Source organism: Malus sylvestris, chromosome 16 (assembly GCF_916048215.2).
Source record: "Malus sylvestris chromosome 16, drMalSylv7.2, whole genome shotgun sequence".
Taxonomy (NCBI): domain Eukaryota; kingdom Viridiplantae; phylum Streptophyta; class Magnoliopsida; order Rosales; family Rosaceae; genus Malus; species Malus sylvestris.
The window spans coordinates 1,365,235-1,387,494 of record NC_062275.1 but is presented as its reverse complement, the minus strand read 5'-3'; the positions used below and the strand labels follow the sequence as shown (position 1 = coordinate 1,387,494).

General features: G+C 34.8%; 4 protein-coding genes across 5 annotated transcripts; all 4 read right to left on the bottom strand.

Moving 5' to 3' along the window:
• Positions 1-37: 37 nt before the first annotated feature.
• On the bottom strand, positions 38-862 carry LOC126607256 (uncharacterized). The gene has a single exon (XM_050274787.1). It carries the CDS (start codon positions 726-728, stop codon positions 336-338), a length of 393 nt encoding a protein of 130 aa, XP_050130744.1. The 5' UTR covers positions 729-862; the 3' UTR covers positions 38-335.
• A 2,304-nt stretch (positions 863-3,166) lies between these two features.
• Positions 3,167-5,772, bottom strand: LOC126607251 (plasmodesmata-located protein 6-like). 2 transcript variants are annotated; one of them, XM_050274780.1, is made up of 3 exons: positions 4,873-5,767; positions 3,737-3,868; positions 3,167-3,493 (listed from the first exon to the last, which is right to left on the bottom strand). In XM_050274780.1, exons 1-3 carry the CDS (start codon positions 5,594-5,596, stop codon positions 3,483-3,485), a joined length of 867 nt encoding a protein of 288 aa, XP_050130737.1. In that variant the 5' UTR covers positions 5,597-5,767; the 3' UTR covers positions 3,167-3,482. The 2 variants fall into 2 exon arrangements, with proteins under 2 accessions (XP_050130737.1, XP_050130739.1); XM_050274782.1 differs by lacking the exon at positions 3,167-3,493 and adding an exon at positions 4,542-4,546 and having other exon boundaries at positions 3,803-3,868; positions 4,879-5,772.
• Positions 5,773-11,918: 6,146 nt separating this feature from the next.
• Positions 11,919-17,015, bottom strand: LOC126607252 (probable peroxygenase 4). The gene is made up of 7 exons (XM_050274783.1): positions 16,763-17,015; positions 16,490-16,600; positions 16,282-16,367; positions 14,535-14,629; positions 12,575-12,700; positions 12,340-12,489; positions 11,919-12,151 (listed from the first exon to the last, which is right to left on the bottom strand). The coding sequence occupies exons 1-7, from the start codon at positions 16,800-16,802 to the stop codon at positions 12,142-12,144; spliced, it is 618 nt and encodes a 205-aa protein (XP_050130740.1). The 5' UTR covers positions 16,803-17,015; the 3' UTR covers positions 11,919-12,141.
• A 1,481-nt stretch (positions 17,016-18,496) lies between these two features.
• Positions 18,497-21,914, bottom strand: LOC126607255 (ubiquitin-conjugating enzyme E2 variant 1A-like). Its single transcript, XM_050274786.1, has 6 exons — positions 21,703-21,914; positions 19,955-20,094; positions 19,673-19,798; positions 19,473-19,599; positions 19,243-19,302; positions 18,497-18,858 (listed from the first exon to the last, which is right to left on the bottom strand). The coding sequence occupies exons 1-5, from the start codon at positions 21,728-21,730 to the stop codon at positions 19,244-19,246; spliced, it is 480 nt and encodes a 159-aa protein (XP_050130743.1). The 5' UTR covers positions 21,731-21,914; the 3' UTR covers positions 18,497-18,858; position 19,243.
• Between the last annotated feature and the right edge of the window lie 346 nt (positions 21,915-22,260).

Sequence of the window (22,260 nt, the reverse complement as noted above, 5' to 3'; positions counted from 1 at the left end):
AAGTTATCTCCAAGTAATCTAAATTCAGTCTCCAACAAACAAAATTATAAAATATATAGAGATGAAGACTCAAAAAATATTGATAATACATAATTATACTAACAACATTCCCAGAAATTCAGAGACAGATTAGTAATTTCCAAGTGCCAGATTAAAATCAAAACCCTAATGGCTAATGCCACAACACTATAACATCACATAACACAGAAATTCAAAAATCCGATATAAACTAAGTTCCAAAATCGGATATAAACGAAGTGCAATTAACCCAATCTCTCCATCGAAACACAAAATAAAGCTAAAAGACTGGAAATCGAAATGCAAACCGAGTGGATTCAGTCGCGATTCTTCAAGCGCTCGACGCGCTGGTTCAACTGCTCGATGCGGACAACGAGGTGGGTGACGGTGTAGAGGAGCCAGTAGAAGATCAAGGCGGCGGCGATCAAGAGCGCGTTGCGCTGGCTCTTCATGATCGACTTCTGGTGGCGGAGGTACTCCGAGGGAGTGCAGGAGTCGCCTTCGCAGCTCGGGCGAGTCTCGTACTTCCAGTAGATGTCCATGAGCAAGAAGAGGCAGAACGGCACCACCGAGAGAAACGGTTTGAGGAGGTTGCGGGTGACAGTGACGAGGCCCTTGCGGAGGCCGTCGAGGCCGGGGATCGTGAGGAGGAGCACCATGATCGCCTCCGCGGCAGCGGCGTACCCGAGGATAACCCACTCCAACGCCATCGGATCTCTGTGCTGCTCGCTTTTCCGGTTCTGGTTTTTTGGGAAATTTCAGAAATATGCTTTGCTTCGTGAGGAACGACCTCTCTCGATTTCTCTCAGCGCCTTAAACTGGCCCGATGAAATTGTTGGAGGACCGGGTGAGTTAGTAAAGTTTTGGGAAAATTCGACGCGTGGCGGCTCGTTGCTTGGACAGGTGGAAGTGATTTGCAATTAGGCCCCTAGTTTTTGGTTTTTTTACTTTTGAGTCGTTTTAACCCCAATCCAACTTTATATGGTTAATTCGGCCCAATCTATGTCTTCTGTGGTCAGCAAGGTCCAACCCTAATTTTTGGTGAGTTGGATACTTATTGTTTTGGGCTTTCAGTTTTTACTTACGAGTCATTTTCAATTAGTTTTTAGTTGGGTTATTTATCTGTTAATTAGTTTTGAGTTGGACGCTCACGTTTCATAACATACTATTAGTCCAAAATCCTCACTTGATGTCACGTGTCTCCGAATAAGAACTGCCCAATGCTCCGCTTGTTGAGTACAAAAGATCCTACACCTACGGTCTTATGTTAAAGAGTTTTCCGCATTGAATGACAAAAGTCGAGCATGTTATTGTGGAGTATTTCATAACATACTATTTATCCAAAATCCTCACTTGATCTCACGTGTCTCCGAATAAGAATTGTCCACTGCTTCGCTTGTTAAGTACAAAAGATCCTACACGTACGGTCTTGTGTTTAGAGTTTTCCGCAGTGAATGACAAAAGTCTAGCATGTTATTGTGTAGTATCTCTATACGACGCATTTTTTTAGTATGCATCAGTATACGTATCGAGAATTGTTAATAGTGAACTTTAACTCTACGGTCAATACTCTATTCATCAATGCACGTCATACACCGAAGCATATGGTTTTAAATTGAACATCAGTGCTTTAAGATGGGGGGGGTCCGGCAGCTTCTTTGTCATTTTCATATCTTGAACATGAACATGCACAATGAGCAGTTGCGTAGTACCCTTTTGTCCCGTCCATGACGCATCACTTTGAACAAGCCCCCACAACAAAAAAGAAAAAGAAAATTTTGTACATATTAGTCTAAACCTACCAATCGTAGCTAGTGATTTAACTTTAAACTCCTAGGTGAAATTTATCAATGTGTCGAGAACACAATTTATTAAGTCGTATTTTCTGTACAATGAAAATTTTAACTATAGGACAAATGCTCTCACTGTTAGTTTACTTTTTTTCATTAATTAAATCTAATACACCGCTTAATCTTATCAATCAAAATATTCTAACCTGCCACCTTAATTTATCACAACTCTTGTGACCTTCGTTGACTGCTTTGTCTATGTCCCCTTTGTTTGTTGAGGACATAGTTTCTGATTTTATGCAGAATATGCTTTCATCATTCAGGATTTCTTGCAGACACATATTATATTGTACATACACACACGTACATACACACACATACATTCATATATATATATATATATATATATATATATATATATATAAATACCATTATTTGATCAAGTTAAAGAAAGACTTCAGGCCAAATTCAATATGAAGATAAAGTTGAAATGACAAGAAGAGCGCGCTTAGTGAGGAGGTAGACAGTACCTGAGGGAGGAAATTCCAGCAAAATTCATAAAATTCTGTTCAATTAGAAAGGACAGAAATGAAATTTCCTAAACCCTATAGGGGCTAAAATGCAACACCAAAAGGAAGCAAATTATGCAAGAGAGAGAGGAGGGGAGAAGATTCTGCTTTAGAAGCATCCCAGTCCTACTCTTATTTCTTAATTATTAGCCAATTGAATCCACGCCTAATTGTCCTTTTAAAATATTAGCTGGTGCATTTTATATCGGAGAACTTTGCCTTAATCATTGTTGCTTAGGGCCATCATTAAACAATGCTTATATACACTACCATCTTCTTTTAAATAAGTTTTTCAGCGTGACTGTCATTTCGTTAGTATCACCAATCCACTCATATTATAACACGTGTCTATATTATTAATATTACACACTTAGGTCAAAGTTTCTTTGTACTCATGCTATAATATGTGGATTAGTAACATCAGGTGACAATCTCACCGCACACTAAAAAAAATCGTCATTTTCTTGCCGAGTACTTTGTTCTTGAATGTTAGGCAGAGAATGCGTAGTCAAATATGAGTTGGTAGATTGCAGAAAGCTACTTTGCTTATATGAGATTGAAGATTGGAATTGCAGAATAAATAAAATTTGAACTTGGCATGAAATCTTTAAACTTTTGGTTGCAATATCAAAAGTTGCCCTCTGTATAAAATCTAAAAAGCACCAAAAGTCCCATAACACCCAACAAAAGCAAAAGCATCACAAAGAAGACCTTTACCAGAAGTTTATGCTAGTTAAACACATAATTAGTAAACAATCTAGCTAATTAATATTGATAAGAGTGGTTAAGTGGGATTAAGAGTAAAGGAATCTTTGTGCTTCTCTTTTATCTTATTGATCAAAGTTCGCATTTCACTTGTTTCAAGGTTGCCCTTTATACATCTGTCTTTCTATCTACCCTCACTGCTCTTCTTTTGCAAAAGGAAATATGCCAGAAACTACTACATCAAAGAGAGAGAGAGAGAGAGAGAGAGAGAGAGCAATGGAGGGAGAGATAGAATTTTGACGCAAAAAATAAAAAGGAGACACCGAAAGCCAAGTAAATACCAGGCTTATCTAGGAACACTTGCTCTTTCATCCAGAACTATCCACAATCTGCATTTTTTTTATTTACCACCTGCATAGTTTGTAAAAGAGTTTATTAAGATTACGATCTTGTATAGTATTATCGGGGAAAGAATTTACATACATTTCTCCGGACATCACAATGATGTTCCAAACTTAGTATACGATGCCACATGCAAAGTTAAAACACGTGACATTGTATTCTTGGTTCAGAACATTAGAGTGCATATAAGTATTTCTCATGTATTCGGACTTAGGAAGAAGGATTAGAACAAGAGAGAGATCTGGTTTGTACCTTTTTCATCGCCATAAATTTTTTTTCGGAAGTAGGAAAGAAATACGACGAGTAGTGCAACTGCTGCTATAATTCCAATGAGTATTGCAAGTGTCTTCTCAAGCTCATCGTCGTCGTCGTCATCATGATCATCTAAAGCAGAACAAAAAGAAAGAGGAAAAAAGAACATCAAACACTTTATAAACACTTTAGCTTTATGCACGTACAGCAAACATAATAAAGTAATAATCAAGCATCGATCATGACTAATATGGTGATTTGATCAAATTAAGCTTGATCGGATTGTGTGTGTATGCTTTATTTCATTAACTGAGTTGTCTTTTAATTAACCAAAGTCTAATCAGATTAGGCAGCCTTGATTACTTCTGGCAGGAGGAGCAAATATTTCTTTAATTTGCAGTATTAGTGAAGGAATTCTAGTAAATTTAGATATCACTACTGCCATACTGTTGAAATTTTTATCTCAAATTTCTGGCGAGACAGAAATTCAAAGTGGGTCGCATTTATCCCATTGGCATGTAAATTAAAAAAGAAACTATGAGCTTTTTGTTACACAAGAAAGTCTTATTATTTACAATATAACAGTCTTGGGGCATCTTTGCATTTCTTTTTTATTTTTTTATTTTACGAGGTTCAGCCAACGAGAGCTGCTATTAACACTAAAGAATTATTATGGACTCATCTTTGTTAGAAAAGGAGTGCATAACGACTATTTTGAAATTTTCCAGTTTAACTTAACATTCATCAAAATTGGTCTCATAAACAGCAAATCTATCATATATCAAACTGAATGTAACAAGTTAACAACCACTCTGAAAATCAAAGTACTTGAATATTCCTAATCACCACCAAACACTCCCTTAACAACACGCACACACAACACAAGCATAATTAATTAGTACATCAAACAAACCTAATCACTAATTAAATACACTACTACACAAAAAGGTAAAAAGGAGAGAATAATCAGAAGAAAAGTGAATTTACCAAAACAACCATTTGGGACGCATATTTCAGTGTTTCACCCGTAATTACATGGGGTTATTGGTAAACTCAAATTCTTCATTTTAACCAGAGGGTAAATAACCAAAAACCAGAAAGTAGAAACCACCATCCGGGGTGGCGAAACATCTTACCATGACCGCCGTTCGGGTGATATCCACCTTCCGAGTAGCGGACGTAGCACTTAGCCAAGAACATGTCGCCCCACGCGCTGGTCCCGCACCCGGACCTGAGCTGTCCGACGGCTTCCGACAGACAATCCTGGCACTCGCTCGTACTCAAATCCCCGATACACTGCGCCACGCCCTGAACACTCCCGGAGCCGCTGACTCTGTACGGCCTGTAAGTCCCATCGCTGGTCCCAAGATACGCCAGCACGGCATCCCGCTTGGTCAACGAATCCGAGTCAAACCCAGTCGACGGTCCACATTTCTTAACAACCACGGTCTTGTCCTCCACCCCTAAGAACGTTGCGTTGTCGTACTTCACAAAGCAGCCCTCGAGCTGCAACGCGCCACCGCAGGAGTCGAGGCAGAGGGTTCCGAGTTGACTCACCGAGCGAGCGACGCACTGGGAGCAGTCAATGTTGCTGAGGTCGCCACGGCATTGGAAGAGGCCATATAGGGTGTCCTGGGAGCCGGCGGAGCTGCTACCGGGGAAGGTGAAGTTGTTGTAGGTAGAGAACATGGCTGAGTTGACCAGGGAGGTGAGGAGCGAGTTTACTTTCGACTCGTAGGGCGAACCCGGGAGGTATTTTTGCTGGGAACAGCCGCCGAAGACGAAGGAAGTGGTTGCGGAGGATGACAGGGTTGTAAGGAAGGAAATAGTGAGGAGGAAAACAAATACAGAAGACATCATATTTTGATTTGTGAGGTGGTGGCTGTAGCAAGTTAGAAGAGAGAGAGAGAGAGAGAGAGAGAGAGAGAGAGAGAAGTTGGAAGAAGTAAGGCTTTTGAATTGTGAAGTGTGAAGATTCAAGAGGTTGTTAATGGAGTGCTTTCAGGTAACAAATGAACTATGAATATTTGGAAAGGCATATAGACTGCAGCACTCTTTTATGGCGTGTTTACGTATCGGTAATGAAAATATGAGGAATTGAATTAAAGAGGAGTTGGAATTAGGAGAAGTAAGAATCGGATTCTTGTTGAAACTGTTTACTTAAATGTTCTAGAATCGGAATAGAATTTCATTAAGTTGTTTACTAATTCAGAAGAATTGGAATATAACCAGTATGATTACTAAAATGTCCTTGTCCCAAATCAAATATTTTATATACTTTAATGGGTTTATAAAGGATAGTCTTGGAAATAAAAACAATAAGTGAGGGCATAAAGGGAACAAAAGTGTCATTCCGATTACCCAAATAATCAGGAATTGGATTACCACCTATATCTAGAGAATCCAATTCCACCGATACAAGGAATTGAATTCCAAAATTTGTATGTGCACCATTGCTTTTTTTATTCCTCCATGTTTAGTAAACACCGGAGTACTCCGTAATCGGAATTCAATTCCACATTCTCATTCCGATTACGAATACGTAAACACGCCCTTAGTGTATGTGTGTGTGTGGAGAGAGAGAGAGAGAGAGAGAGAGAGGTAGGTCAGGTTGCTTTGTGGGGAATTTACGTGAGGGAGTTAGAAACTTAATGTGTTGGGTTGAAGCCTAAAGGCTACGGGGTGGGGTGAGTGTGACTCACTAACGAGTAATCTCTTCCCATGTAACAATCCAGCGTTTACTTTACGTGGTGATGTTAATTCATATATATCCTCACACACATTTTTATTTCGAACTCTACTGCCTCTCCTTAATAACTAAATGAAAAAAAATATATAAAAATAAACAAATTACGTACATTTGTTCTCTTTAGACCTACTGATCCAACCCTTGGAGTAAAACTCAAATTTAAGGTTATAAATTCACTCAAACTTGCTCAACCCTTGGGACAAATATGGGTTTCAATGCAAAACTCATTTATGGGGAAATTTAGGTTAGGATGTCCCTCTGGGTTAATGGGCTGGCCCACCATATACGTGTATTTTATTTTAGTTTTATATTTATAAATTCATTAAATCTAATGATTAAGATCTAATATGATCAAATCCAACGGTAAAAAAAAAATTACGGTCCAAATTTAAATCTAACGGCTAAAGTAATTAAAAAAATACTTTCATGTGTTTCATATTTTTTTCATAGTGTTTCATGAGTTTTATAATGTCGGTTTAGTGATTTTTCAATATTTATAGAAATCTAAATATTTTTAGGTTAAAATGTTCATAAAACTAAATTGTGATGGTTTACATAATTTTTTTTTAAGTTACTTTAAGAAAAAAAAATTATCCTTAATACATTATTTAGTAATCTCGGGCTAAAAATTTAACCCATAAGGGTTGGATCAGAAAAACTATTTCTGGATTGAAAATTTTAAGTTTTAACCCAATGATTGAAAATGGTCTTATGTACTCATCCATTTGTTTATTCTTTTATCTTCTTTTGATTTATATGCGTTAGAATATAGATTGGCCATATGAAGAAAAAATTGACGGTTATGATGAATGTGGTTTTACTTTTGCATTATGGCCATTAAAGTTAAAAGCTTAGTTGGCTTGAAATTAGTGAGTTTAAAAGTCAATTATAGTTGAGGTTGTTGACCACGGCAGCATAAATTTTTTTTTTAGTAATTTCAAAGAAGGGTATTTTTTACAGTATAGTTTTTATTAAATTATGAGTCTATGAATTAAAAAAATGGAAGCTCCTAGAAACATTACCTAATGTAACTAATAATTTTGTGGTTTGAAAAATAGCTAGTTAAAGTTGGTCCATACTCCACCATCATTCAACTGCTTCTTTTTTGCTAGGGCTTCATTACTTTGACTTCCATGGCCTCCAAGTTTAGGTGTAAGCTAACGAGGGCTTAATTATTTGGACTTCCATGACCTCCAAGCATAGGTGTGGCTTTTGATTTACGTCTACACATACACAAGGGACGGCCACGATTCTCCGTCCAACTGAACTAAGTGAAAATCAGCAAACTAATTACGATAAAATGAATCTTATTAGGAGGGGAAGAAAAGTATTTGTAGCTAATAGGCGCGGTGATTTTCTCTGCCTTGTTCAACGTCTAACGTAATAAATTTATTAATGATTGAAAGGAGGATTTGATCAGAAAAAGAAAGAAAGAAAGGATGATACAAATAAACAAAATAAATGTAGGAATCGCATAATTAATTAAGTTAACTCCGTCACAAGAATTAGATTAGCTATCGTCATCGAGGAATCCAGTTGTTTAGTCACTAAGGTGCAAAAAGAAAACAAACCCTAGCTAGCGTATGTACATTATTAATTTATACGATATGATCTTTCCATATGAATATCCAAGCTCTTGAACGTCTCTATTACACAAAAATATAATTAAAAAGGTATACTGAATGACATGATTCTTTCCACACAAAAAAAAATGGATACTTTGGATGCGGTCCTTAATCCTTAACATTTTTTAACTAAAACCTTAATGGTATTCAAAGTTTGATCAAAGTCATTTGACTTTGTACACCTCATTATATTACAATTAATATTTTTATTTTTATAGTTTTGACATTAATTGTTTGATATTTTATGAGATTTATAATTCTATAAATTTAAAATCCCTCATTATAATACTATTAGAATAGGTTACAATAAAAAAATTCAAACATTTTGATTGAATAAATGGATAAAAACTATGTAAAAATAAGAAATAATAAATGGCAAAAGAATATATCCATAGTGTTATAAAAATTGGTACATTTCACATATAACAAAGTGGTACATTAATAAAAAAGAATGGGTACATTATAAATAAATTAGGGTACAGATAAAAGATTAAAAAATTATGAGTACAAATGAATTTTTTTTAAATATAGGCGCTAAAAGAAATTAATACATGGGTACAAAATAAAACTAAAAAGAAAATACTACAAATTTTAAAAAATGTTACAAATTAAAAGTGGGTACAAACTAAAAATATAAATATACGATACAAAGTTTAGGCATAAAACATAAATATACCATATGTAATTTTTCTATCATTGATTAAATATACAATGTCACGTGACGGTATACACATGGGTACAAATACAAATAAAAATTTAAAAAATATGGGCACAAAAAGAAACTAATATATGGGTACAAATTAAAAATGAAAAAAAAAATTGGTACAAATTAAAAATAGGTACAAACTAAAAATAAAAATATATGATAAAAATTTAACCATGAATATAAATATACTAATTGTAACATTTTTAACACTAAAGGAATTTATTTAAAAATAAAAATTATTTTATTATTCAAATAACTAATGATGTTATTAATACCAAGGACAAAATTGAAAATGAATAGGATTTTAATCAATGTAGTAACAAAAAGAAGAATGTGAACCTAATTTCTCCAAGAAAGGGAAAATGACATGATTCTACCTATTAAGTTGATAATTTTAAATTGTTTACTATGTAGTGAGACATCAACGTCTCTCTCTGACCAAGTAAAAAACAAATACGATACTCCAATTCGGATCGCATGGTGACCTAATGGATAGAGACGAATTCTAGGTATTGTATTTCACACAATACATTTTGGGTTCAATTTCTGGTGAAGTACACGATGTTGATCAAAGGAGGTTGAAATACCTCTATGAGTCTTTCCGACCCTCGAAGAGTGAATTTCTGTGTCGAAGGCATCAGTTGGCCTCCTTTTAAAATAATAATAATAATAATTCTTTAAGGAAGAAATGAAAATTACGTACATCTTTTTATATTTTGATAGTAAATTAATGATAGTGGCCAAACACAAAACCTACACATTTCTAAATTTAAATTCAACTATCTACTTAATCATTGACTTCAACGACACGAAACCAAAATCTTTCTTTATTGTGAATGTGAGGTACCATAATTGATATTCCCATCGTTACCCTTTTTCAAAATATTTTATATCAGAGTAACAATTAATATTTTTATGTTCCATGATAACTAATTTTTATACATAAATATATTTTCTTTGGTCAAATTTTTTGAAGAAGGAAAAAAAGTTTGTGAATATAAGAAATTAGACAAGTCGAACTACATAAAAGTTATGTAACATGAATTATACCATACATTCAAAATACTGGTGATTCTTGTGCATATAAACTGTATCTATTTGTAACCCTGGAGCCATTTTATTTTTAAAATATAGATAAGATATAAAGTAAATCGACCACACTCCCCACGCCATGCGAAAGCAATGCACAGTATGAAAGACAAATGAAATGGATTGATTTCAATGTACGTGTTTTGGACATGAACAATCCTTACTATTATTATTCCATCCTTTTTGCCACGCAAATTGACCGACTAATCCAAGTCCTTGCTAAAAGAAACTCGCAAGTGGCGTGTGGGAAAAGTAAGCGAACGAAAGATGAGATGGAGATGCAATGGAACACACAACATGCAAGAAAGAGAGAGGAAAAGAAAAGGAAGGTCCCCTTCAATAATATAGTAATAATACGGTCAAGTTTCTTGGTTATAAAATAATAAAGTGATGGGTTTTGCCTTCCATCGATCGCTTTTGAATTTTGATGTGGCCACAAACACAATATACACAAGATAAAGGCTTTTTGCCTCAACCATCCGACCAACTAATTGTGACTTTGCCCCTCCAGATAAGATTCCCAAGCACCACTGCTTGCTTCTATGTGTTAGCTTCAATTTCTCTCTGTCCGGACTCAGTTCAGCTGGGCACGGCCAACCCTGCCGATTGATCATGTGCAGTCGTTATGGGTGTAAACGTATTATTGAAAAGGTAGCACATGTTTGTTCCCCCGGTTTGATTTAGAACGCAAATCTTATATTTTCGTTCAACTGATAAAAGTGCTAGAATGTTTTTGTTACACATAATGAAATTGAATCTTAATTTATTGTAATTATGACTGATTTCTCATTATTTGCGCTGAAAAGCACTCATTTACATATATGAGTTTGATAATGTGAGTTACTACCATTCATTATACAATAAATACGTATTTGTCTAAAACTTATTCGTACGAGTCACTCTATTGGGGAGATGGTCAAGAAGATGTGTAATCACTAAACAGAGACCATTCATTATACAATAAATACGAATTTATCTAAAACTTATTCGTATGGGTCACTCTCTATTGGGGAGATGATCAAGAAGGTGTGCGGTCACTAAACAGTCTAAATGGCATTATTCAATGTCCAAAATAAAACTGCATTATTCATTGGAGCATTGCACCAACATATTAGGGCAAAAGCCTCAACCCATATTTTATAAGGCCCAAAATACCAGACTGACCTCCGTATCACAACCCATATTTTCTATCATCCATGAGCCTGTACGAACAGGTTTGAGTAAATTAAGGAAGTGAAACACGAACAGTGTGCTATTCTGACCCTCATGTGATTTTGATCAGCCTTTGTTTGAGTAAATTAAGGAACTGAAACACAAACAGCACTCATGTGCTAAGTCCTGGTTTGGTACTGAAATGATTATGAAAAAATTGGCTATAAAAAAAAAAAAAACTAATGAAAATGGCTTGAAAACTTTGAGTTTTAATAATAAAGACAAAATAAAGGGTAAAGTGAATAGTACCAGGATTGACTTTTTAGTGTAAAAATGTGGTTTTTCATTAAAATGAACAGTACCAGGTGCTTTTCGTTAAAGTTCCCATAAAAAAAAGCTGGGAGCTTTATGTTTGGCAAACATTCAGCTTCAACTTTTTTTCACAGTTTTGAATGAAAAAAAGCCAAAACACAAAGCTGCAAAACCCAGCTTTGAAAAACCAGTTTTTTTTCACATCTGTTTTATATAAAAGTTTATCAAACACTATAATACTACTTTTTTTTTTTTCAAAAGCATTTTTACAAAAAATTTTACCAAACACTCTGCTACTTTATTTCACAACTACTTATTCTCACAGCACATAAGTTTTTTTTTAAAGTACAGCAATACCAGACCAACCCTAAGTTTGACCGTTAATGTGATTTTGCCTCTTGATGTACGGAAACACAGACATATCTGCAGGTTATAATATTTTACAGCTTCCATGTTCAACTCAAAAACAGATCATTCGCTTAGTACAAAACATAAATATTTTAGTAATCAACCTAGGTTCAGTTTATGTTCAAGTAAATTCATAAAAAGTTTATATGAAATTAATATCATTCCTATTTCGATTCACATAGTTTGATAAACAAATCAACATATAATATATTTACACACATGAACTAACGAACTAACAAACAACATCCACAATTTCTAAACAATATCAACATATACTGCTCAATATAAACACCGGTATACTTCCGATTATCCCCCGGGCACGGCCAAATAGACAACACCAGACTATACAATCTGCCAAATTTTTTCAGACAACACTGCATCAAGAAAAAAAAAATGAAAAATAAAAAACTCCCAATATATAACTCGTCTTGCTTGTTTCACACGGTTCATCCACATGTAGGAAATACAGTTGAAACAAAGCCAGTAATTATTAATTAACTTGGTAAAAAGCTTAGGAACTTATTAATAAATCCAGCATGGTTGAATAATTATAACGAATTACTCTTTCTTTTTGTCTCCGCCGGAGTTTTCCTTCTCCATGCGTTCGAACAAGCTTCCATCGTAAACAGCTCTAACTGTATCTTTTTGCAACAAACCATTTTTGTCCTTGCAAAGCACATATAAGATCTTCCATTCTGTATAGGCAGCCAACCTGCATTTTATATATTCTCTCATTAATTTAGTTCTGTTTTCTAATTTATATTTCTGCAGGACATGAACATATATGAGAAACTTACCATCCTGCATAATCCTTGGGATCCCTGTTAGCCTTTAGCATGCCCATCAGTTCATCTGATGTCAACGCATTTGGATACGTATGGGCATGCTTCTCAAAGATTTCTTCAAATTTCGACGGAACAAACCTGAAAAATTGTAATTGGAGAAAAATAATTAAATACAAAATACTAATGAGAAGATCCAAAATGAAATCCGAGAAATGCAAAAAGATGAAGACGTAATCCAAATTCCAAAAAGAAGGTGATTAGAGTAGTTGATAAGTGAAGTGATATACATGTTAAAAACATTTTATTTTTATTTTTTACACGTTTTTGTTTAATTAATTTGGCAGTTATATATATTTTGTTTGACTTATACAATTCGATTTCTAGAAATATAGAGAGACGTGTAACAAGCCCAAAAAAGTGCGTGAAAACCATCTTCCTTTTCATACATCTATGTTTATCCTTTGTTATCGATATATATGGATAAGATCATCTCTAACCCTTGGGCTAAAAGTCAAATTTTTTAGCCTGTAAAATTTAGCTTTTAGCCCAGAAACGGCTTTTCTGCTCTAACCCTTATGACCTAAAATTTTAGCCAAAGATTATTAAAGAATGAACTTAAACTAATTTTTTTCTTAAATTAAATTTTAAAAAATAAATAAATATGTAGGCTATCGTAAATTAATTTTATGAATATTTTAATTTAAAAATATTTAAATTTCGATAAATATTGAAAAATCACTAAATTTTCCACAAAGCAAGCCTTCAACTTTCATTAGTCTTTCAACTTTCACAAAACTTTTTTATTTTGATTTGTTCCAACTGCACCATCTTCGCTAACCAAAACACATACCAAGCATAAAGCAACATCTTGCCATGTTGAACAATTTGTAAATGGAAAGAAATAGTAGAAAGATAAATTGGAAGAATTGTAGGAGAAAATTGAGTTTTGTGTGGATGTTTAAACAAATATATAAGTATTTATAGAGTTTTTGGATGAATTTTGAGTTAAATAATTTTTTTTTAATTATTTTAGTCGTTGGATTTAAATTTGGGCCGTTAATCTTTTTTTTACCGTTAGATTTGATGATATTCGATCTCAGCCGTTGGATTCAATGTATTTTAAAATAACATATTTTTTAAAAATGAAATTTGAATCTGGACCGTTGGATCAACCAACAGTCCTTAAATGATGGCCGTCGGATGGGGAAAAGAGCTGTTAGGCTCAGGGGAAGTGGCCAACAGGGCATGACAGCGGGGCCCTACTCTGTTGGGAGCAGATTCGAAGCAGGCTTGTGGGGCGTATCTGCGAGTGGGCGGGCCGAGAGTGGCCCAATATCAAGCAAGTCCACGAGGATTTGGGGGGGGGGGATTTGGCCTTTTAGCCCAATGTTTTAGCTTGGGTTGAATGGTGTTTGGCGGGAAATTTGGCAAATAGCCCAAAGTTGGAGTCAGTCTAAAAGAACATTAATTGATATAAATAAGCAAAGTGTGTAAAATGAGAATTTGAATGTGTGAAAATCATTTTTTGTTAAATATAAACTCAAACGTAGCTTTTCAAGAAGCTTCATTTTGGAGTCCAAAAGCAAGAAATTATTATCATGCATGTGATTAGTTAGAAATGTATATTAATTCCAAATGTGACAACGACCAAGACCAACAGTTGGGGAGTTCATTATAAAATAAGCACTTAAGCAGAATAATTTAAAAAATTTATAAATGATTGTGAAAATAGTTTTAATTGGTTGGATTCAATGCTGAGTGTAGAAAAATTTAGGTTCTCGTTATACAAGTGGTTAGATTCGCTGAGTGTATAAGGTCATATTCCAACACACTGAAGCGTTTTACAAAAAGCTATACCAATTAAAACTATTTTATTATATTAGATCTGACAGACTATATAATATAATATAATAAGTAGATTATATGTACAAAATATAGATTAATTAATCAATTAATTAATTAATAATTATACCTTCCTTCATTATCATAGACTCCAGAGTCACTGCCATGTTTGGCTCTATGGATGTTTTTAACTTCAACTGGGAAAAGTAGAGAAGGGAACTTTCCCTGCACCAAACATACAGAAGCCACGTCACTTCCGCTCGACGTAATATATAGTATACAAATTGTAATATTATGGTCTAAAATATCCATAATATCCGGATATTTTCATTGAAATTTCCGTGTTTTTGGACTACTGATATTTCCGATATCATCGATATTTTAGACTTTGCTAAGTCACTCATGTATCTTACCATGCAATGTATAAAGTGTAAAATATTGTACTAATTCATTATATATAAATGATTATGGTGTGTTTAAACTTCTTTCATTAATTATTACATATTTTCTACACTCATAATGTTACTCAGCTTGCTATATAATCAACTTAAATTAGTTATATCTATCATGCAATGCATTTCCTTCCATTTTTTTGTGTGATAAACTAATAGATAATTGACTAAATAAACATCATGAAAAGTTTCAATAAAAATTTCCAAGTTTTTCTTACAATTTCAGTGGTTTTTATTCAATTTTTATCGATATCGATAATACCCCGATATTTCCATCGAAATTTCCGTGTTTTTGGACTACCGATATTTCCGATATCATTGATATTTTATACCTTAATACTAGCAAATGTGTCGACATAGACAATTAGACATAATTCATTTCCCCTAATACACATGTTCTTTGTTTGCTTAATGCGTCACAATTCTCTTATAACAACGCACATTCAATCAAATATTCAATAACATAGTGTAAAATAAACATATTTTTAGAAAAGTTGCAACCTACGTTAATTTTAGGGAGTTTTAATTAAACATTTCCGGTACTATTCATTTAAAAAAAAAACCACATTTTTACATTTTTCTAGTACTATTCACTACATCTTTATTTGTCATTTTTCATTAAAACTATTTATTTTTTTTTGGAATTTTCATTAATTTTCCTTTAATTTTTTGAGGACTCCAAAAAGTGATAAATTTTGTAAACGAACGAGTAAAAGTAGAAGAATTCCCTTTTTGTTTAGACCAATTATAACCTATAGAACCGGAGAATTAAACCTCGGAAATTGTTACAAGTATATTGCTTTAGAGATGATGTTAGAGAAATTAAATTTAAAGAAAAATTTGTAAATTAAATAATGTATCATCAATAAAAATAAACACGTTTAATAACGTTTAAATTATAATCTAATCATTAACTTTTATGTCATTTAGTTTGTAAAATTTTATTACTAAATTTAATCTTCTTAACATTATTTTATTTTAAAGCAACCGAACTGACGTAACCACGTCAACAAAATTAAAACAATTTATCCCGGCTTCTCTGGTAAGGTAAACACAAAAGGCGCTTTAGTGCTAGTGCTAATCAAATCAACATTTGTCACCAGCACTATAAACCCTAGAAGATATTCGCCACGTTCGATTCCATCTACAAACATGTGGATGTGAGTGTTCGAGCAAAAATAAATGATGGGAAATTTCGTAATTCTCCATGTGCTTCACTTTCTGAACGGGCACAGCTCATAAAACAAATATTCTGATATGGGAACGATATTTTAATCTATGCCGCCGGCAACTAGTCTATTGCTTTGTAGTTATAGCATTTTTCTTATTAAACAATTTGTCACGGAAAGTGAATCAGACCTAGAACTTCGGATGCATATGCGAATGATAACCGTAGTGAGCTGAGTGAGAGAGCGAGAGAGATACCTGGCGAGTCTTTCGACTGAGGGCCGCGTTGATGAGAAAGGCACTGACTGTGGACAACATGATGCCACACCCGATCGCACGAAAACCTGTTGATATAACACACACGCGCGCGCGCGCGATCACTTGTTTAATTACAAAGAGATTATGAATAGTAATGATCATGCATACAGGTTTTAAAGAAGAAAAGCAAAAAACAATTAATAAAAACCTTGAAAAGTTTCCCAAGGATAAACAATGCCATCGTGATTCCTGTCAAAGAAGGCTACATGTCTCTGCAGAACGTCCTCTTCGTTGGGTACGAATGTCCCACCATTATTCTCTGCATGCATCAGCAATTTGAGTACAAACACATCACAAGGTTTATGCCAATTAATTAACATATAATTAAATTTAAAACATATATAAACCCTTCGTTTAACTCCAAGCGAAACGGCCGGAAAGTTCAAGAAAACCTAGAGAGAGAGAGAGAGAGACTGCATACCTTGTTGCTTACTGTTTTCTGACAGAGAAGAGGAACCCATATTTTTAAGAAGGATTGAAACTCGAGAGGGGAGAGAAGAAGGTAAATTTGATCAAATGCAATGGCGGTGAAGGAAAATTAAGAAAGAAACCGATCAATAAATCCAACCTTGTAACGAGCGGAGCAACTTTAGAGAGTTGTGGTTGTTTTTTTCTCTCTCTTTCCTGAAACGTCCGATTCACAACCACGCAAACTGTTTATTTATACAACGGGCTAAAAGCGAACGTAAATAATTTAAAATTTAAGTAACTGGAATGGCATGGTGATAGATATTACTTTATAATTATTGAAATTTATTGTGTTGTGAAAGCTTTCCGGTGTAAATATCGTCCCAAATGGCACGCGTCCCCGCACCGGCCCTCCCACGGTGACTATAATTTCCCACAATATTTTCGTTTTCCTTATTTTTATTTCTTTGTTTGAATATTTATTTATTATTATTGTTATAGCACATACAACATAGACATAATCAACAACCTTTTTGGAGCGGTTATTGTGGATTGTTGTTAGAAAGTTGAAATCCTTTCCGGATTTTTTTGCTCGGAGTACAAAGATTATGAGATTTAGATAAAGTCATTTTAAGCAATGCGATTGCATTAGCGTATTTTATTAGTTCACCTTATATGAAATAAAGAAAAAATTTGAATGTATTTATCTCTTTTTTCAACGGTCCGAATCTTCTAATCTTTGAACTTCGAATACAGAAATTCGATACATACCACGTCAGCTTTTACGTTTGCATTTGGTTTACAGGAACAGATAACAGATTAGCTGTTACTTCACTTCCCAATAGTTTCTCAGCTCTCTTTCAAGTCTCAAGTGTGAACGCTCTTCCTATTTTATCCACGCAAACAGCACCTTTCACGGCGGTTTTTGTTTGTTCTGGGACCTCTTTCCTTCCTTGCTTTTTCAGAAATCAGAAGCTTTCCCTCCCACCGAGTTCAAAACCACAAATGTCCAAGTGAACGAAGCTTCGCCATCTGCATCAATATTAGCTAATGTATTGTTTTTTACTACTGTTGTCTTTTGCAAAGTTAAAAAAAAAAACTTTTTTATTTTCTAACAAACGATAAGGTATATGTTATTTATTTAAATTATATTCGAATTTAGGTGCAGTACAATGCTCTAACTAACTCGACTAAATTTATATACGTGTTAATTCAACCTTGAGAAATGAAAGACGATTTTCATCTCTAAATTTTATTCATACGTAGCTCACTTCTTTTTGGGTGTGAAATAATGTCAAACTAAAATACTCAACAAGTATTATCTCTCACTGAAACGGAGATGATTCAACCGTCCCTTCTAGTACGACTACCTTGTCACAACTTCTACCGGTCACCAGCCCTACCTAGTTATAATCTCTTTGTTGTTTTTTTGATCGACCACATCTCTCAGTCTTATCTCTTAAGTGATGGCGATGCGACATTCTACCCTCTTTTAAGTCTTTTCCCTCCTCAAATTTCTTTTATAAATAAATGGAGGGGTTGGTGATTCTCCTTTTTTCGTTGCTTGTCGCTTAACAGCTAAGAAATCCTGTTTTGGGAAATGATACTTTACCTTAATCCGTTTTCATGGTAGAGTAAAAGCAAAAATTGACTTACTCTACCATGATCAACAACTGTTCATGCAGTCAAATGACGTTTTTTGCATTGACGAAAAACAATAATATCTATGCACTCTGAATAATATGTATTTTAACATCACAATGTATAATTGGTTTCACATAAATAGCCCCTTTGGCTTCGGAGTTGAACATAAGTTGTTCTAATATTTGGTTGTACCAAATATTAATCATCATTCATAACAAACATAATTGTCTTGATTAGAATTTAGTATCAAACTATACCGCTTCGGTCATGAAAGGAAAACAAAAGGTATTGAAGAATCGATATTTCATAGTCCTTTCGTCCTTTGGTTCATATAATTACATATCATGTACCCGCATAACCCACTCGGTATTTGGAGCGGTTTTAAACGTTTTCACGATATAAAATCTAAGAAGCAGCCAGTCAAATATAACATCCTCATAAACCTACGGAGCCGTTCATCCAATTCTGCAAATACAACAACGACAAAACACAATGCTGTCACATTCTAAAAACACACGTAAACATTCAAGAATGCAGTGGACGTATGTACAAGTCCTCGTAACATGGTGATATCTCTCCTTATCAAGGACCTGTACTCAGCTTCTACAAAATAAGGCGGTTCATGCCCGAAGTATAAACAACGTGTGTGTAAATAACTGTAGGAAAACATCACATACACAAGTCTGTCTGCCAAAACCATACGTAATAGTAGAACAGACATTACAGCTCATTGTTCCAGATGGAGCGATCCTTAAGTACATTAGGCAGGATTAGCACATAGATGCTCCTTACCAGGTATCATTCTACATGTATACTACATTAAGTGTCGTGTGTTCGTTCAAGTCTGACCTTAGATGATGCAACATTTCACCACAAGCCCTTTTTGATCGACCCTTCCCTCTTCATTGCCTGAAAATACATATTCAAATATTGACTCTCCATTTCGACATGATATGAACAGAAGGAAAACAATAGAAGCAACTATATTCGATAAAGGAATAGTGTAGTTCTGCTAATAAAACTTAAAATACATAAAAAGGTAAAGCATGTTCAGCAGGAAACAGCAGAAATTAACAAACCTTCAGGTGGCTGAGCTAGCTTTCGGTTTTGTGGTGACATCATCTCTTTCTTCAATTGTGTCAATATGTCCTCCATCGTATATTCCCTTTGCCAAATGGCAAGCATGGGGAAAAGACTGGGTTCAACCTGGTAATTAGTCCACCCGTCAGCTTGTTTCAACCATAACAAAGGAACATATTTGCAGGTAAGAATCCCCTACCACTCCAGTATCACGATTGACACAGGTCACGTTTATTCGTGTTTGGAACCTAACAGTTGGTGGATTATCTGGATAGTCCTTTCCACAGAACAGTTTCAACTGGTAAATGCGCCCTTCGTGCACAGTCTAGCAAGAAGCAAGATCGGCAAGACATTAAATTCAAAGAATGATGTTAATTCAAGGCAGCATTCCATGATTTTTTTTTTTTTTTTTAACTTAAATGCGCATTTGTGGGCAGCAATTTACCTAAAAAAGGAAAATTAAAAAGAATAAGGAACCTACATTAGGAGGTCCAATAATTGTCCCTGTCCATGACTGCATATAAATATCATCAGCATCATCCATTCCATAGCTAACAGTGCCATCCCCAATTCCCTTTTCACCCCTCTCAAGCTCTTCCAGTAATCTGAAATTCCTGGGAACTACACACAAAAAAGAGTCAAGACACATAATTACAACTCTTGCATGATTTGATAATAATGAATGCCATACTGTAACAAATAATCACGAACAACAGGAATAAGACAATTGTCTAACAAAAAGGATTGACATATCTACTTAGTATAACAAAGAAAACCAAAGGCAGCTTCAGTCACAAATCACATCAAATTCATCACAAAATTAGAAGCTAGTTCAACAAATACAAAAAGGGAAATACCCCAGGCTTTCTCCGATTTTTAGTCTTATATATTTTACCAATAAAACTCCTGGCAGAAATACTTTCATCGGCTTTCACGTCCTCAATAACAGCAGAGGTTCTATAAATTCTTTTCAGAAAGAAATAGAACATTAGCTAAAGGCAGGTGTTATAATTTCCAAGTTGAGAGAAATGAGAAGTGTTTACAATAGTATGCCAAAACACTACAATCTTGCACTCTCTATGGAGAAACCGTCTGAAAAATGGTTATTGAAAAGTGGAACGACCCTTGTGTTAGCAAAGACATGGACACTTTCTCTAGATGATAAGTAATGGTCTTTTAAAATGATCTTGGTCCTCAGAGTGCTCCTTTCCACCTCCAGAAGAGATGTACCCAATCAAATACCATTTTTAGAGTGCTTTACATAATGTTAACACAAAAGATGAATAATCATGTCTCATATTAGAAATTACATTGCCTCCCCTGTAAGAGAAGGATGCTAAAAATATATGAGGCGTTTGTTTTGGCACTGGTGAATCTAATCTCAAATTTGAGGTTAGATTCAACTATGGAGTTATGTACAGCAAGAGGATTGTGGAGGAACTGACACATTAAAGAAGGCAGAATAATGGGCAACCGTGTTTATAGGAGAGAATGGAGGTTTCTTTAATTTTCTTTGCAAGGAAGTGCATAACGATTTAGGCAACCATTCACGGAGGAAAATGCTTCAAAGAAACAGAAGTACAGGGAAAAGAAGAAGAAGGAAGGGGGTGACTAAGGCACAACATGACTTCTGAATCTATATCTTGTTTCTTATCACAATTTTCGGCCAAGAGGACAGATAATCCAAAATCATTGCCATTCACATAACATCACCTTAGCCAGCCCCAAAAAACTTGCAGTAGCCTCACTGATAAAATAGCATGGGTACCGTAGTAATTAGTGAGGGGTTAAAGATGAACCTCGAAGGCTCAACCGTACACGTTAACGTTATATATCCACCGTCCACGCAAACTTCATCATTCCTTGTCAAATTAGATTGGAATGATTCGATCCTTGATGGACACTTTTGGCTAACAAATCCCAACATTGATTTCATACTAACATCAATTCGCACTTAGTTCATAACCCAAAAGGACCAATCAAGCTCACAACACACCCTATAATTCAGGACAAAGCAACCAAATTTGTAAGCAAATATAATCAAAAATCCACTTCACTAGGTTTACAAACAAGCAAAACAGACCCAAAAAATGCAATTTAGCTCAAACAAAACCAAGAAATTAGATCATTCAGGAACAAAATCAACATATAACAATTAATCTGCGAAAAACTTCGCCGAATGCAAAATTAACTAAAAAGGTGAAAAATCTAGGGTTTTGCGAGGCTCACCGACGACGCTTGATCCTTCGGAGCCCATTTTTGGACGTTGAATTTGTAAAGTCCGGATTACGGTGAGATGAAGAGAGAGAGTAGCAGAGAGGTTGCGATAATGGATTGAAGACTGTAGGAAGTCCAATACGGTTCGCCGAGGGCAAAGTCACGCATGGAGAGAAAAGGATAGAAAGCAGGAAGAAGAAGAAGAAGAGAGGAGGAGGATCCGAGTCGAGTATTCCTTGAGCTGAGGGTCTACCGTTATTCTTCTGCACCTGCGCATCTCAGACGTTCATCAATCACTGCAGTGGAATTTTCCATTATTCCGTACATTTTGGACGAGTCAGTAGAAGTAAGACCGTAGATCTGTGGCATATGAAAAGATGGGTCCCACAAAAAGGGTAGAAGAGCCGTTCTAAAAGTTTTTTTTTTTTCACTAGCATTCTTACATAAATGTTGGGCAAATGATATATGCACATATGTTTTTTATTTTTCATACAGAACATTTCGTTACTGACACTAAAAAATTAATCTTTCATGGACTCGCTGCTTTGGTGGATCACTTGAGTGCTAATA